General features: G+C 36.2%; 1 protein-coding gene across 3 annotated transcripts in view; it reads right to left on the bottom strand.

The window, feature by feature from the left end:
• The window catches only part of PDE5A (phosphodiesterase 5A), a 128,489-nt gene that overhangs the window by 95,740 nt on the left and 16,282 nt on the right, over positions 1–16,467 (bottom strand). For all 3 annotated transcript variants that reach the window (XM_003899129.5, XM_003899130.5, XM_003899131.5), the window contains exons 2-3: positions 10,584–11,172; positions 392–481 (exon numbers count right to left, since the gene is read on the bottom strand). In XM_003899129.5, coding sequence (XP_003899178.1) covers positions 392–481; positions 10,584–11,172 — 679 coding nt within the window. The remainder of the gene's footprint in view (positions 1–391; positions 482–10,583; positions 11,173–16,467) is intronic.

Below are 16,467 nucleotides of genomic sequence, written 5' to 3'. Positions count from 1 at the left end.
AATTTGAATGAAATCAGTTAATGACCACTGTAGTTGGATGATCATTTATGAATATTACTCATACTCCTAAAACATAATATGCAATGAATTGATTCTAATCACAGCCATAATTACATATCTTAAGATAGAATAAGGCCTTCAGGAAGAGAGGAGGTAGAATATGACATGCATAAAATTTATTTCTAAGTAAATGGCCATAGTAAAGTAATAATCAGAATTAGGCCCTGTAACTAAAAATCTAAATTAAAAAATATCAAGCAGAACATTTAAGAACTTTATAGATAATTTATCACTAAAGCATTATTTCATATATATGCAAAGTAAATACAAAATATTTTTCAAAAAGAAAAATATTTCCAATGACCTTTTATAAAATGGAAAATTGGCTTACCTCTTCCCTATGATTCTTAATTGGCATACAAAGAATGCTTTGTGTCTTGTAGCCTGTAATTTGGTCAACTTCTGCATTGAACCGAGGATCCTAGTATGGAAAAAGAAATTCAATTTAATGACTGACCTGTTCAAAGATTGATTTGATTTTTCTGATTTATTAGATTAGAGAAATCTAACCTTGGACTTACCTTGTTACTCCGAGTAACAATTTTATTGTTGTGAAAGGCATCATCATGTAAGTACATATTATATTTGACAAAGATACATTTAAGTTGCTGAGCTTTTTTATAAGCAGCTAGTGTTTAAGAGAAAAAAATACAGACTCAAACAAAGGTTCAGAAATAAAGAAAATTCAAAATATTAACCACTTTAGATAGCTGTACTTAAATTCAGGAAAAAGTGGCATCTCTCCACCTCTGTAATATCATCTCACAACCTGATTCTATTGTGCCTCCAGAACAACCTTTTCAATAAATGACTTTACTTCCCTTGTAAGGGCTGTTTTACAGTTCCTCAGTACTTCTATCTCAAGTATTCATAAGAATTTAAATTATACATATATATATACACACAATCTGATTGAGTCAGATTGTAAACAATCCTTTAATCTTTTGAATTTCCCCTTTTACAAGGCACATTATACACATCCAATAATCATAAAGGATTTTTGAGGTGTTAAATTTCTAAGTATGAATTAAAGAAATAAAGGTAAAGTTTAATTGTCCATTACACTTTAGATTGGGAAGATCTAAAATTCGGCTGTAAACTCTAAAAGGGTTTTTTCTTTTTCTTTTTTTTTGTTCATTACTGTATTCCTAGCACAGGAACTTAATCAAAAGCATGTGTTAAATCAATGAAGGAATTCATTAACAAATAATACCATGGTTATTAAATGATATCATTTTTACCTTACTATATAGTTTAAAGCAAATCTTGTCAGTAAAGGGAAAACCGAAGTAGAGGAAATCAATAGCTACAACTAACATGAGGTAAGAGTGGAATGGAAACAAGCATTCCAGGACATAAACATCTGAATGAGTGCTGTTCCCTTCAAAGCGATAGCCTTGGGGAGTTACATACTCAATCTAATAATAGCATCACTGCTCCAAAAACTACGCAGTTGGAATTCCCTTCAGAGAATATGGAATATCTACACTGGAAAAGCTCATCTTCTGATGAGCTTTGAAGGTCATTTCTTTTTTTAAAAATAAAAAATAAATTAGTCACAGTAAAGCCATGAATGAAGTAAGTGATTACACTAGATTCCATCAATTGGGGTCAGAAATGAGGCCAATATTCTCCTGAGAGGGCCCAACTTAGCTTAAAGATAATTTCAAAAGAAAAGTTATAAAATGGTGAAAAATCAGCATAAATATTTTATATTATAAACACTACTACATTTTTGCTTTTTCTGCAAACATGCTCAAAGTTATATGAAATGAGATGCAAAGAAAATCCTTAGCTGAATCTTCCTAATAAAATTCTTATTTTATCTTTAGATATTGTCTAAAGAAAGCAGACAAGATAATGATGTTGATGAATTAAAGAAGTGAAAAATTATTGACATATAGTGAATTGTTTTACAAACCAATAAGTAAAACATGAATAAAAATACATCCTCAGTTTTACTTTGTTAATAAACATTTGAATTATGAGACAATTCATAAAGCAGATTTAACCCAACTACCTAATCAAAGCAGTAGAGTTTGACAGATTAAAATTAGTAGGACTTTCACATCATTTTTGTGTCTACTGTTAGTTTAAAATCAACAGCAGTTCTGAATTTCACTCTCCAGTGAAGTGGGTGGGAATAAATACATCCTTCAAATTTCATTTCAGATGAAGTTCCAAACTCCTGACATCTCAAGGAGTTTTCCTTTAATAATAATGTACTCAGTGCAAAGACAATATACATAAAGGAGTTCTAACCCCTCTAGGTCCAGTAAACACCAAAGAAAAAAATGGAACACTACAATCATTGTGATTATTCCTTTCACCATTTGTTTATAAGAACATGACAGTATGAAAGAACACAAGCCTTGGATGTCCACTTGCCATAACAAAGTATTAGGTACCAGAATGCCTTCCTGCTGAAGACAACTATAAGACTAGACAAAATACAAGACAACAAAGCCATGGGCAGAGCAAAGAGAAAGACAACATACGTCATTGCCATTCAACATTCTGGCTTTCTGCCTGAGGGCATTTTCCTACTTTAGAGAAGGCAGGTGCTACCCAATGAGGGCAACACTTTGAAACAGAACTGAATGGAGTTCCAAACTTCTGAAGTGGTTGGAAAGCGTAAAGCACAGGGGCTGTGCTGGGGGGTTGGAAGGAAGATGGTTTGGAAGCGGTGACCAAAAGATACTGAGTTTCTAGTCCCTTTGGGCAGGTATAGTGCAAAAACCCTAAAGGACTAGCAAAAATTACCTGCTGAAGGCTAAAAACTGAATGTGACATCAATTAGTGAAGTGTTTGGAGACAATGGAGTTCCAGCCCAGCCAGAGTACAGAATTCATTCAGCAGCTCAGGCATTGAGACAGGGAAAGACCACTCCTTAGGAGTAAGAACTATACCATATAGTTGTGGGTATTCCCTAAGACTAAATTCAAAACTAGAATAGATCCACTCTAACAAATAATAAGACCAACCCTGACAGGATCAAAATAATCTGCCAGTAATTTTACTGCCTGCCCGAACAAATCTCATCCCTTTTTTAAAGGAAGAGGATATAATCCAAATGTAGTGAAACAGACTATGACCAGCAGACAATACAAAAATCACCACATATGTAAAGAAACAGGAAAATGAAACCCATAGTAAAGAGAAAAAGTAGTCAATAAAAAATGACCCCAAGATGATTCACATGTTGGACTTCACAGATAAGGACGTTAAAGCAGCTATTAAAAATTAATGCAGGGATTTAAAGAAAAATATAGTAGTAACTTATTTGCAGAGATGGGAATCTCTTCAAGGAAAGAAAAAACAATTAAAATAGTCAAATGAAAATTCTAGAACTGAAAAGTATAGTGTATAAAACACCAAGTTCATTAATACATTTAACAGCCCACTGAAAACAGCTGAAGAGTCAGTGATCCTGAAGACAGATCAACAGAAAGTTGATCAACAGAAGGATTGAAAGGAAAAAGAAAACAAACCATAAAACATTAACAAAGTTTCAGTGTCTTTTAGGATACTATCAAGTGTGTGTGTATACACACACACAAACACACACACACACACACAATTTGGGGTCCCAAAGATAATGAAGCTGAAAAATATTTAAAGATTTATAAAGAAAAATTTCCCAAATTGATGAAAACCTTAAGCTTACGCACATGGTGTGAAAATGATATGTAGGGTGAAACATGTAAGTTGAAAACGATACAAAGGATGGCTGACCTCTCCTGAGAAAAATGAAGACAAGGAAAAAATGAGAAAACTCTTTTTTAAAATATTGAAAGAAAACTACTATCAACTGATAGTGGTTCATCTATCCAGTGAAAATATCCTTCAAGAATATAGGAAAAATGAAGGCATTTTCATATAAACTAAAACTGACAGTATTTGTCAGCACTGTATGTACTATAAGAAGTGCGAAAGGAAATTCTGTAGTCTAAAGAGAAAGATACTTAAATCTAGAAAGAGCTAGAAATGTGGCTTGAACACGAGTGTGTGTGTGTGTGTATATATATATATATATATATAGAATAAGGAAGCCTAGTCTTTCATTTTTGGAGAACGAAACACCCAACAGAAGAAAAAAAGAAGAAAAATAATGCATCTTTAGTTATCAGATGAAATTGGAAGTATCAGTATGAATTCAATTGTTTTTACTATAAGTAGATAGATAAATAAATACAATATAGATGTATATGTATATTTATATGTTATTTTCCTAGCTCTGTCTGCTAATATACCAGCAGAAATGAGCACATCTAGTGCCTTAATTTTGGTTTCTTAATACCATTCCCCCCACTAAAAGAAACCAGGGCTTCTTGGGAAAAAAGAATGATTCTAGGGCTAGGGCAGGGAAGGTGTAAGATAGGCCTCAAACATTCTGATTAGCCAGAAAGTGAAAAAAATGCCCCAAAAGTAATGAGGACATAACAAAAATACACAGGACTCAGCAAATTTGTTATAATTGGAGCATCAGCATAAAGATAATAAAAATATAACTGACTAAATAAAATATTAAACCATGAGTCCATAATGATGTGAATGCATGAATGAAGGAGAAGGCAAAACTCTCCCTTACATTAGAATTTCAGCTAACAAATATAAGAGGTATGATGGGGTTGGAAAATCAGTGGATGCTAAAACTGGTCAGTAGGTTGTTGATGAACAGAGTATTTACACAGTCTCAAAGCATCTGCCCGTATGATACTTATTAATTACAATGGGGAAAACTATCGGAGAAACCTGGTGGGTATCACTTTTAAAAAGTTATCAAATTTAACATCATCAACACTTACGTCACATAAATATGCCTCCTTATAAGATACATTAAGAAGGTGTGTGGTATAATTAAACATGTTTCTGATCTTTGTTCCCAGTTCCTGACACAGACCTCCTATAGGCCACGGAATTTCTTGAGTGATACTAGCGTAATTCCATATTTGCAACAAGCCCTTTTCAACCATACCCGAATTCACACTAACGAGGTGAGCCCTAGAAGGCTTCAGGATTAGGGGTGGGAACCAGAAAACCCAACCTTGTGATTAGAGGTTTAAAACTTCCAGTCCCACTCCCAACCTCTGGAGAGGGGAGACTGGCTGGAGATTGAATCCACTCACCAACGACCAGTAATATAATCAATCACACCTACATAATAAAGCCTCAATTAAAAAGTTCAGAACAAGGAGGTTTAGGGGAGCTTCCAGGGTGGTGAACATACTGATGTGCTGGGATGCTGGCATTCTGGAGAAGGCACAGAAGCTCTGCGCACCACCCCACCTGCCACCACCTCCCATACCTTGCTCTATGCATCTCTTCCATTTGGCTGCTCCTGAGTTGTACGTAACCTTTTAATAAAACTGTAGTCATAAGTGTAGTGCTTTCTTGAGTTCTGTGAGTCATTCTATCTAATTACTGAACCTAAGTGGGGGTCACTAGAACCCTTGAATTGGTAGTAGTCAGTCTGGAAGAAGTGTGGCAGCCTAGGGATCCCACTTGTGGCTGATGTCTAAAGTTGGGGCAGGCTTGTGGGATTGAGCCCTTAACATGTAGGGTCAGTGCTAACTCCATGAAGTTAAGAATCAGAACTGAATTGGGTTGAATTGGGTTGCAGTGTCAAAGAACAGGAGAATTAATTAGTTGTTGCTTAGTTAAGGTGTCAATATTAACATATATGGTATTCCAGCTAAAAGGGCCTAGCTTGAATCTATTTGTGAAGGACATTCTACAAAATAATAGGCCTGTACCCTTCAACAATGTCTAAATTTAAAAAGATAAAGAAATGCTGAGAAACTGTTTCAAATGGAGAGGAGACTAAAGAGACATTACAACTATGTGCAATATGGGATCCTGAATAATATCCTGGATTGGGGGAAAATAACTCTAAAGCTTATTAATGGGATGGGACAACTGATGAGATTTTGACTGTGGACTGCTAATAGTCTTGTATCAGATTAGATAATAGTATTGTATCAATACAAAATTTCCTGATTTTGATAATTTTATTATGGATGGGTTAGAGAATATTCTTATTAGAAAATATACACTGAACTATTTAGTAAAAACATATCTTTAGCTTATTAAATCATTCAGAAATAATGAGCATTATATTACTTATATGCATTATTGAGCGAAAGAGAGGAAACGATAAAGCAAATGGGGGAAAAAATAACTGGAGAATCTGGGTAAAGGGTATATGGCAGTTTCTTATATGGTCTTGCAACTTTTCTGTGAGTTTAAAATTATACCAAAATAAAAATAACAGAAAATTTAAAAAAGGAAACAACACAGATGACTTGACAAATTATAAGGCTGGTTTTCTTCAACAGAGTGGAATTTTTAAGACAATGCCTGAAACATCGAACAAGCATAGACACAGCAGTTCCCAAACTGTGTTTCCAGTGGCACAGTTACACCTTGATTAGGAGGTTTGTCTAAATTACAACAATTGCTAGGAGTTTTCTTTTTCTTCTAAAATTCATCTGGAAATAATCATCTGAAATTCAGTTGAAACAGTTTGTATTTCTTTAGAAACATATATTGATAAATAGTTGAAGTAGAAAGTGAGTCCTGCATGGTGAGAGAAGGTGAAAATTTGTTTCTCTGGAGAAAAAAAAAAATGAAAGGGAAAGATGAAGTGGGGAAGGAAGGAATAATAGCTATACGGTCAAAGCCACGTAAGTGGCAATTTGACCCTTCCCTAAGACCCTCCAAGTTTTCTCTCTAGAAATCATGGTTCACATGGAGTGTCTGTCCTGGAGTGGAAACAGCACATGAGTCTGAGTTTTGACTTGGGAGAAGGAGAGATGTTTTGACAATGTAAATCCTTAAGGCATAGAAATCATGGGAAGGTTTAAGACTTCCTTGGGACATGGAACGGGGTTCAGGGCAATCCTGTGTAGTTACTGGATGTTATCTGGTTTTCCTATAAAAGGAAAATACCAAGCACATTTATTTAGTAGTTCTGATTATATATCTTACTATTAATAGCTTCTTAGTATAAGTGTGAATATCTTATTAATAAATGTGTTAATATCTCCTTGTTATTCATAAATGCTGTGCCAAGCCGGTTGCAGTGGCGTGCACCTGTAGTCCCACCTACTCAGGACCATAGCCCACTTCTCTCGTGCAGTTGAAGTGAGTGGATCACCTAATCCAGGACTCCAACCTGAGCAACACAGTGAGACTTCGGCTTAAAATAACTAACTAACTAAATAAATACATACATATATGGTGTGGCACATTCAGGGTAGTTGCATGATGGTGGGCTGATGCATGAGACCATTTGTGACTGAACATCAATGTACATGTAGCATTTACCAACTAATCTTTTCATTGGTATTTATGGTCTACATGAGAATCACTGGTCTGAGTAGTGGATCTTGTCTTGTATTTTAAATATATGAATATGTTATCTTATCACTAATAAAACAATAGAATTTTTCAAATTTATAACACTTAATATCATTTTCTGTTACAAAGTTTCAAAAGTGAACTAAATATAGGTCATTTCTTATAATTAACTTTATGAGACTTTTAAAAAAATTCTCAGCATCAATCTGAGTGTTATTCTGTTTCACAGACACCTCTCTTGGTTTCCCACGGTGACATTACATCCTTTAAAGTGGTCTATGGTCAAATAAGCTAAGAAATACTGCCATACAGTGTCATTTTTACAGATGCATGCTTAAAGAGCTAGGACTCAGAAAACATTAGAATATATTTTCATATCCTGACTACTTTCAAAAAACACAGTATTTTAATTATTCAAATTATGGATGGTATTTAGTAATAAATTATTCATTAGCCAACTGACTTCCACTGCTAATACCAATATAAATTAGATCGCAATGTAAATTAGATCACACATCAATCTCCACAAGTTCTCATGAAATTCTTGGGACATGAAATAACTCCTGCAAGGCTACCATAAATACAGATCAAGGGTACCAAAGCTGAAGTAGCAACATGAGAAATCCACAGGCTAAGAGGCATCACCCCAGGAGCCATGCAAATCAAGGACATTAGCTGTTTTAAACAATAGTACAAGAATTAAATCATTATCAAATGCCAAACAGAAAAGATATTGTCAAAACTTTGAAGATGGTAGGCAGATTAAATAAAATGCATGTAAGTGACGAATTCGCAGGGCTGGAGACATTTAGGACCATGAAGACAAATAAAGGCTTTCTCAACAAAGCTGGAGAATATTTACGATCCTACTGTACTCATGGGACCATAGTGCCATTGAAAAGTGGATACCCAGCTGTCACTTAAGACAGGAAGGGGATTCTGCAAACTTGGCAGCAATCCTTCAGCTGTGTCCTTAATACCCTTCTTGGAATCTGCTACAGTGTGAAGTTACTATGGAGCTCAAAGAGGTCATGGAGATATTCTATGAAGACTAGTAAATTTTTCCAAGAGAATCAAAATTGAATGCATTGCTTATACAGAATGGATTCTGAAGAAACATTTCAGGACTTAACCTAGATGAACTATCACACCCCAAACCCCGGCCTTCGGTATTACTCACTAGTAGTACCATTATTCATTTACCGAACTTCAAAACCTGGTCATCTTCAATTCCTCTTTCCCCTTCACTTGCATCTCCTATTAGCTGCCAAGTTCAGCAGATTCTATTAGGTTGGTGCAAAAGTAATCATGGTTTTGCCATTAAAAGTAATGGCAATTACTTTTGCACCAACCTAATACTTCTTCATCTGAAATCCATTCCTTCCTTTTGATCTTTAAGGTCAGGGTCCTTGTTAAGGTCCTTACTTCCTCATACTTAGACTATTAAGATAATCTTCTATCCTTCCAACTTGTAGCATTTCCCCCTCTAATTCATTTTGTGACTACTGTAAAATTAATCCTTCCAAAGCACAATTTAAATCACACTAGTTCCCCTTTCAAAACATCTTCAGTTACTCCTCATGTTTCTAAACCAAATATATATTCCTCAGCTTGGCATTCAAGATCTCAGTAATTTCCTGGCTGTGCTCCCACAGCTCCTTCATGTCCAGATTCTTATCTACACACTTACATGGTCCTACTTTCCTATCTCTTCTAACTTCTCTTTACCTCTGGATCTCACCATGCACAAATCTCAATTTATTCAATTTATTCAAATTTTCCAGGATCTGTATCAGACATTGCTCCCTCAGAGAAATCTTCCTCTGGTCGGGTGCGGTGGCTCATGCCTGTAATCCCAGCACTTTGGGAGGCTGAGACGGGAGGATCACCTGAGGTCAGGAGTTCGAGATCAGCCTGGCCAACATGGTGAAACTCCATCTCTACTAAAAATACAAAAATTAGCCGGGCGTGGTGGTAGGTGTCTGTAATCCCAGCTACTCGGGAGGCTGAGATAGGAGAATCGCTTGAATCTGGGAGGCAAAGGTTGTAGTGAGTCGAGATTGCGTCACTGCACTCCAGCCTGGGTAGCAGAGTGAGACTCCAACTCCAAAAAAAAAAAAAAAAAAATCTTCCTCCATCTTTCCCACTAGATATCCTATCCTGCTTCTCTGAACCTTATCACATTTTTCTTGGCATCTGTTATGACCTACTCTCTATGCTATTTATCTATTGCATGTACTATTATTTTAATTCAACCAATATTTAGTAAGCCCTATGTGCCAGGCACTATAAGGCACCAGGAACACAATAAAACAGCTATGACTCTCTGAATTAAATGAATTGAGCCAGAATTACTACTGAATCTTTATAGTGTACCACACAGTAGAAAGCTAGAACAATTGTTCTATCAAGATGCTGTAAGATACCTCATAAACATATAAAGTGCCATTCAGTTAAGACGTTTGGTTTTAAAACTAAAATTCCATTAATAAAAGGGATTATTTTAAATGGGAAATTTGAAGAATCTTACAGTGTAACCTTTAAGCCCTTAATTAAAGACTTGTGCATAGGTATAGCAAAAGGTGAAGAAATAACATATCTTTCCATTGAAAACTTTTAGAGCAAAAATTTCTACTTTTTTGAAGATATCTGTAAGTTTATCTGTTTAAAAAATTAAAGAGAGGATAGAAGGAAAGAAAACCAGACTTTGGTATCAATGGGACTTTGAATGAATATGATTAATTGGATGAATGAATGAAAAGAGACTATAAGTTCTTTTTGTTGTTGTTTTTGCACCTATCATTTTAGAATCTCAGGAAAATTCTAAGAGGTTCATGTGGGGACAACATAGATGGGGATATGCATAGTGATCAGATAAAAAGATGGGAGAATATAACCATGAGATGAGCTATATTAAATTATCATTAAGGAGAAAAACAAGATGAGATTTCCTTAAGGCTCATGTCCTCAGCTGAACCACCAGTTAAGAAACTCTGGCAATTAAAGATGGGAAAATTCTTAGCCTACATTCCAGTTTTAAATAAGTATGCAAATTATTACATCTCAGTTTCAAATACCCCCACCATTCATGATTGCTATCCAATGCCCCAGCCATAGTACCCTCCCCAGCACCTGTCCTGCTCTCAGGGTCCCCTGTTTACCTCATATGCATCTTTGATGTTCAAGGGCTCACCAAGTGCTGCTACATGTCCCACAATGCCTTTGTTCCATTCTAAGCGGATACAGTTATTTGAAGCTTCTTCCAGTGTTGAACCTTCAGCAACATCAAAGAGGCGGCTGATAAGAAACTTGTCGTTGGAGCTGTCTTCACAGACAAGGAACAGGGAATAGCGGTCAGCGGAGATGAGTCCATGGATATGTAAGAAAATTTTGTGACATAAGGCTGTGACATCCAAATGGCTAGAAATATCCTTCACTAATTCCAAGAGTCTTGAGCACTGGTCCCCTTCATCATGATCAAACCTTGGAGGGGTTAGAGGCATCTGTTCCTTCTTTTCTGAGTCAGAGAGGAAGCTCACAGTTCCCTCAGAATCCTTGACAACAATGGGTCTAAGAGGCCGGTCAAATTCAGAGGCAGAGATTTTCCTCGTTGGTGTTCCAGGGGCACTGTTATCTGCACGAGGGCTCTGCTGCAAGGGACAAGAGCAAGATTCCGTGTGGCCTCTGATACCTTCCTTGCACACAGGGATGGTGTGAACTCTCTCAGCAAACCAAGCATTGACCATTTCTCTGCAGAACAGAACGTGCAGACACATTAGATACTTGAAGAGAAAGGGTGCTATGCCTGAAAGCTCCTAAACATCTTCTCATGGTAAACTGAGGAGACAATAATTTGATATGTCATAGAAAATAAAAACAAGATGGTTTACTTAAGACATATTATTTTGGCCAGGAACAGTTGTTCACACCTGTAATTCCACCATCTTGGGAGGCTGAGGTGGGAGGATTGCACGAGGCCAGGAGTTGGAAACCAACCTGGGAAACTAAGTGAGACCCTGTCTCTAGAAAAAATTTAAAAATTAGCTGGGCATGACAGCATGTGCCTATGACCCTAACTCCTCGGGAGCCTGAGGCAGGAGGGTTGCTTGAGCCCAGGAGTTCGAGGCTGTAGTGAGGGATGATCACACCACTGCACCACTGCACTTCAGCCTGGGTGACAAAGTGAGACTCTCTCTCTCTCAAAAACAAAAAGACAATTTTATTTTGGAAAACAATAGAGGACAATTGCTTTAATGAACATCTTAATAAAGGCTGACTTCTATATACATAATTTTATATATCTGATTGCAGCATAGCAAGCATTAAGTCTGCTTCTCTCAAAATTAGCTTACATTAAAAAGTAAAAGACACTAAATTTGCCAATAGTTTTATGAAAATATAAATATGTACATTAATTTGATGTTTAAAACACATATCTTGTTCTGAAGTTAAATATTTGAAAACTAAAACAAATATTTGTCTAAATTTGGCTTGCTACTATGCCTATTTTAGATAGTTATATCTATATCGCAAAAGTAGATAAGTTTAGAAGGAGTAATGAAAGAGACAAATAATTTAATCTTGTATAGAAAAAGCAGACTTCTGTAAATATTATCCCAATAATGTTTGTTTAATAATGGTAAAAAAGGATCTATTTTTCTAGATTATCTACGACTATTTTAAAGTAGGCTTTATCTAAGTTTAAAAATGCAGTCCAAGAAAACTGAAGGCATTTATGTTTTTAATGTACCCTCCTATGAAAGCAACTCATTTGAGCTAAAGCTGTCACAGTAGGTCACTTTTTAAAACAAACATACCAGATCATACACAATCCAAAGCATGTTGTTCAATTCAAATAATGCCTCTTAGAACGCTGTAATCTTACACCAATTAATGGTGTCATTACTCTAGACATTTTTGGAACTCTTCTTTTGAAACACTTCTGAAACAATTTATAATCCAAATAAAAATACTAATTTTATCTAAAAATTAGACCTTGTTTCTCACTAACTCTTCCCAAAATGAACAAATAAAACAAAAACAAAAAAAAATCTATGGTAACAGCTAACTTAATTCTCTATCTTCTGATAAGACATGACCCTTTTGAAAACTCAAACTTACCTTCAAAAGATAAAAACTTGCTATAACTGAGGATATTTCAAATAATTTGCCTATACAAAAAACAATGTAATCTCAAATCTCCAATGACATAATTGACTGTTTATACCAAACAAAAGGCCAGGATAAAAAAGTTAGACAATGTACTATTTTGGAGATAGTATAGGGATGTAGTCACTTTCCAATGTTTTTGGTTGTAATAACAATTGATATTGCTTCAGCCGGGCGCGGTGGCTCACGCCTGTAATCCCAGCACTTTGGGAGGCCAAGGCGGGTGGATCACGAGGTCAGGAGATCGAGACCATCCTGGCGAACACAGTGAAACCCCGTCTCTACTAGAAATACAAAAAATTAGCCGGGCGCGGTGGCGGGCGCCTGTAGTCCCAGCTACTCGGGAAGCTGAGGCAGGAGAATGGCGTGAACCCGGGAGGCGGAGCTTGCAGTGAGCTGAGATCGCTCCACTGCACTCCAGCCTGGGCGACAGAGCGAGACTCCGTCTCAAAAAAAAAAAAAAAAAAAAAAAAAAAATGATATTACTTCTTTGGAGGACCAAGTAGGCAATATCTAACAAATGTTAAATGTATCTACCCTTTGTTCCAGAGATTTTACATATGTGACAAAGGAAATACAAGGGTATTTACTGTATATAGTAAGTACTGTTTGCTCTCATAGCAAAGATAAGAAGCAACCTAATATCACCAGTAGAAGGCTGACTAAATACATCATGGCACATTTATACAAGAGAACACTAGGCAGACATTAAAACATGATTATGTGTACTGATATGTATGATATGAATTAATTAAGTGAAAACAAAAGGGTTTAAAAAGAACACACTGTCTTATTTCTGAGTCTTTGCTAAGTCTTTCATTTACAGGATGTTCCCCTAATTATTTCATTTTGAACAATGATGTATTATTTGTTAAATATACGTTACTCTGAAATGATACCCCATCTAGAATGTAACGGGTCAAAATGAAAAGATAAAAATGCTACCTCCCTTATAATTTCAAGAGTTGGATACAGTTATAAAAGTCTTCAAAAAGTTTAGGATAAATAAGTTCAAAAGATCCATTGTAAATATGGTGACTATAGTTAATAATAATGTATATTTAAATATTGCTGAAAGAGAAGATTTTAAGGGTTCTCACCACAAAAAAAGATAAGTATGAAGCAATGCATATACAAATTAGCTTGACTTAGCCATTCCACAATGTATACATACACCAAAGCATCGTGCTGTACACCTTAAATACATAAAATTCTTATCAATTAAAAAATAAATTTAAAAATATCCAATGAGTAATTTAAAGGAAAACAACCTCACAGGCCTTATGAATTGACTGACTTCCTAATAAAGAGGTATTACAAATTTGAAGAAGCATGAAAGCAATGTGGTAGGTAAGTGTATTGTACAAATCACAAGCGTATACCTACACAGATTTTTAAAAACATATAATTTTCCCAATGTTTATTGGATGCATGCTGTGACTTAGGACAAAATTTCCAGTGAGGACAACATACATTAATTAAAATAATTCAGTATCTCAAAATCTTAGAAGTGAAGGTGACACACTGTGGGATTTGCTTATGTAGCCCCCAGAATTGCACTAATAGTGCCAAAGACACTGATGCTAAAAATGCATGTGAAGCTGCCAACAATGCATAGGAAGCTTTCAAATAAAACTGTTTTGGAAAAGATAAGACAGGAAAAAAGCAGTATGTCTAAGTTAACATATCCGATGTGATTTCAAATATGGACATGCTACTGAAATGTTAAATCAATATAAAAATAGACATTTTAACCATTTCAGCCACAAACCTAAAACTTAGCCCCAACTTATTTCTTATCTTCTCAATGGGAAATGGAGATCTTCTTTTGAATTTTAAATTAAACTGCCTACTTGACAACTCCACGTGGATATCTAGACAACTTAAAATGGTGAAAACAGAATTCCTAAGACCCTACCCATCTCACCTTGCTTCATCTTACTCCCTGCCAGTTTTCCCACATATGGAGGACCATCACTTCCACTGTTAGTCCAACCAAACACGTAGGAATTACTCTAAATTTCTATTTCCTTCAACTCTCACATTCAGTTGCGCAGTCAAGTTCTGTCAACCTGACTTCCAAAAACCTATATCCCAATCTGCTTATTTATTTCTATCTCCATTACTACCACCCTGGTCCAAACCCCACCATCTCTCAGTTGGATTGTTGCCATAGTCCCCTAACCGTTCTCTCTGATCCTATACTTACCCCCTTGCAATCCCATTCTCCACACAGCAGCCACAGTAAACTTTTAGCAAAGTATGTCAACATCTGAGCTATCCTACTTGGCTTTTCATGGAACTGGAATAAAACCTGAGCTCTTGTAATCCCCTACAAATAGGTTCCTCTCACCCATGCCAGCATCCTTGGCGCTCCTGAAGCACACCAAGCTCTAACTGCCCTGTCTGGGATGCTCTCCCCTCATTGGCACATGGCTGATCAGCTTCCACATCCCCTGCTCAAATAAGTCATCTTTGACTGCTCCAACTAAAGTGGTCCTGACACATCATGTTCTTATCCTACTTAATTTAAATTCTCACTATCTGCTATTTTTCTTGTTTATCAATCTGTTGTTATATCATCTATCCCCTCTGACTAGATATTTCATTAGTGCTACGTGTTCACTGCTGCATATCCAGTACTTAGATTAAAGCTTATCACCTACAGTAGGTCCTCAAAATATTTCTTGAATGGAATAAATGAATAAATAAATGAAGGTTCCTGAAGCATCAAAAGGTACAACAGTCTTTTGAATATCTAAATGTTGGTGTGTTTATTACAGAAAATCAACATTGTGTTTTAGTGATTACTGTTCATCACCCCTTGGATATGTAAGTCTCACAACTGACCACGACTAATGTATGCTTGTATACCTTGCAGTGCCTGGTGCAGCACATGTCTTAAGCAGAGCCAGTGCCTAAAAATTCTATATTATGTGTTTGTGATTACTCTATTTGTCTCATAAATGTTGCTTATCGATATCTTCTTAGAGACATTAACTCAATATTAAATGACATAGGAAAAGCAGATGTAGCATATTCAGTCAATCAACAATTTGTATTAACCACCAGTGGCAGGAAAAGGGAGTTCTCATGACCACATTATTGATTATCTGCATCCCTGTAATTACATGCTTGCATAGGAAAACATTATCATAACATCAAAATCACTGATGAACCAATCACAAATAAAATTAAATCATTTCTCACACATCTTTCCCTTTGAGCATTCCTTGGAGTTCTGCAGTGCACAATCTACATGGCTGAATGAAGTGGGCCTTTGCTCTTAAGACTAATATCTATACTCCAGTGATTTTTAAAAAATACTTCAGTCTCTATGCAAATACAAATCACCTGCAAATTGAAATTAAAATTCTTATATAAGACATACGCTATGGTCTAAATGTATGTCCCTACAAAATTCATCTCTTGAACCCTAACCCTGGAGGTGATGGTATTAAGGAGGTGGGGCCTTTAGGAGCGCTCTGCTCTTATAAATAGGATGAGTGCCTGATGTAGTTTGGATGTCCCCTCCAAATCTCATGTTGAAATGCAATCCACAGTGTTGGAGGTGGGGCTTAGTGAGAGGTAATTGGATTATGGGGGCAGATCCCTCATGAATGGCTTCACACCATCCCCTTCATGATGCGTGAGTTCACATCCTTGTTTAAAAGTTGGTTGTTTAAAAGTATATGGCACCTCCCACCATCCCATCCTTGTTCTCATTCTTGCTCCTGCTCTTGCTATAACTTTCTCACCACATGATATGCAGGTTTCCCCTTCACTTTCCATATGATTGAAAGCTTCCTGAGGCCTCCCCAGAAGCTGAGCAGATGCCAACACCATGCCTCCTGTAAAGCCTGCAGAACCATAAGC

Source organism: Papio anubis, chromosome 3, assembly GCF_008728515.1.
Source record: "Papio anubis isolate 15944 chromosome 3, Panubis1.0, whole genome shotgun sequence".
NCBI lineage: Eukaryota > Metazoa > Chordata > Mammalia > Primates > Cercopithecidae > Papio > Papio anubis.
This window is presented reverse-complemented; position numbering and strand designations above follow the sequence as displayed.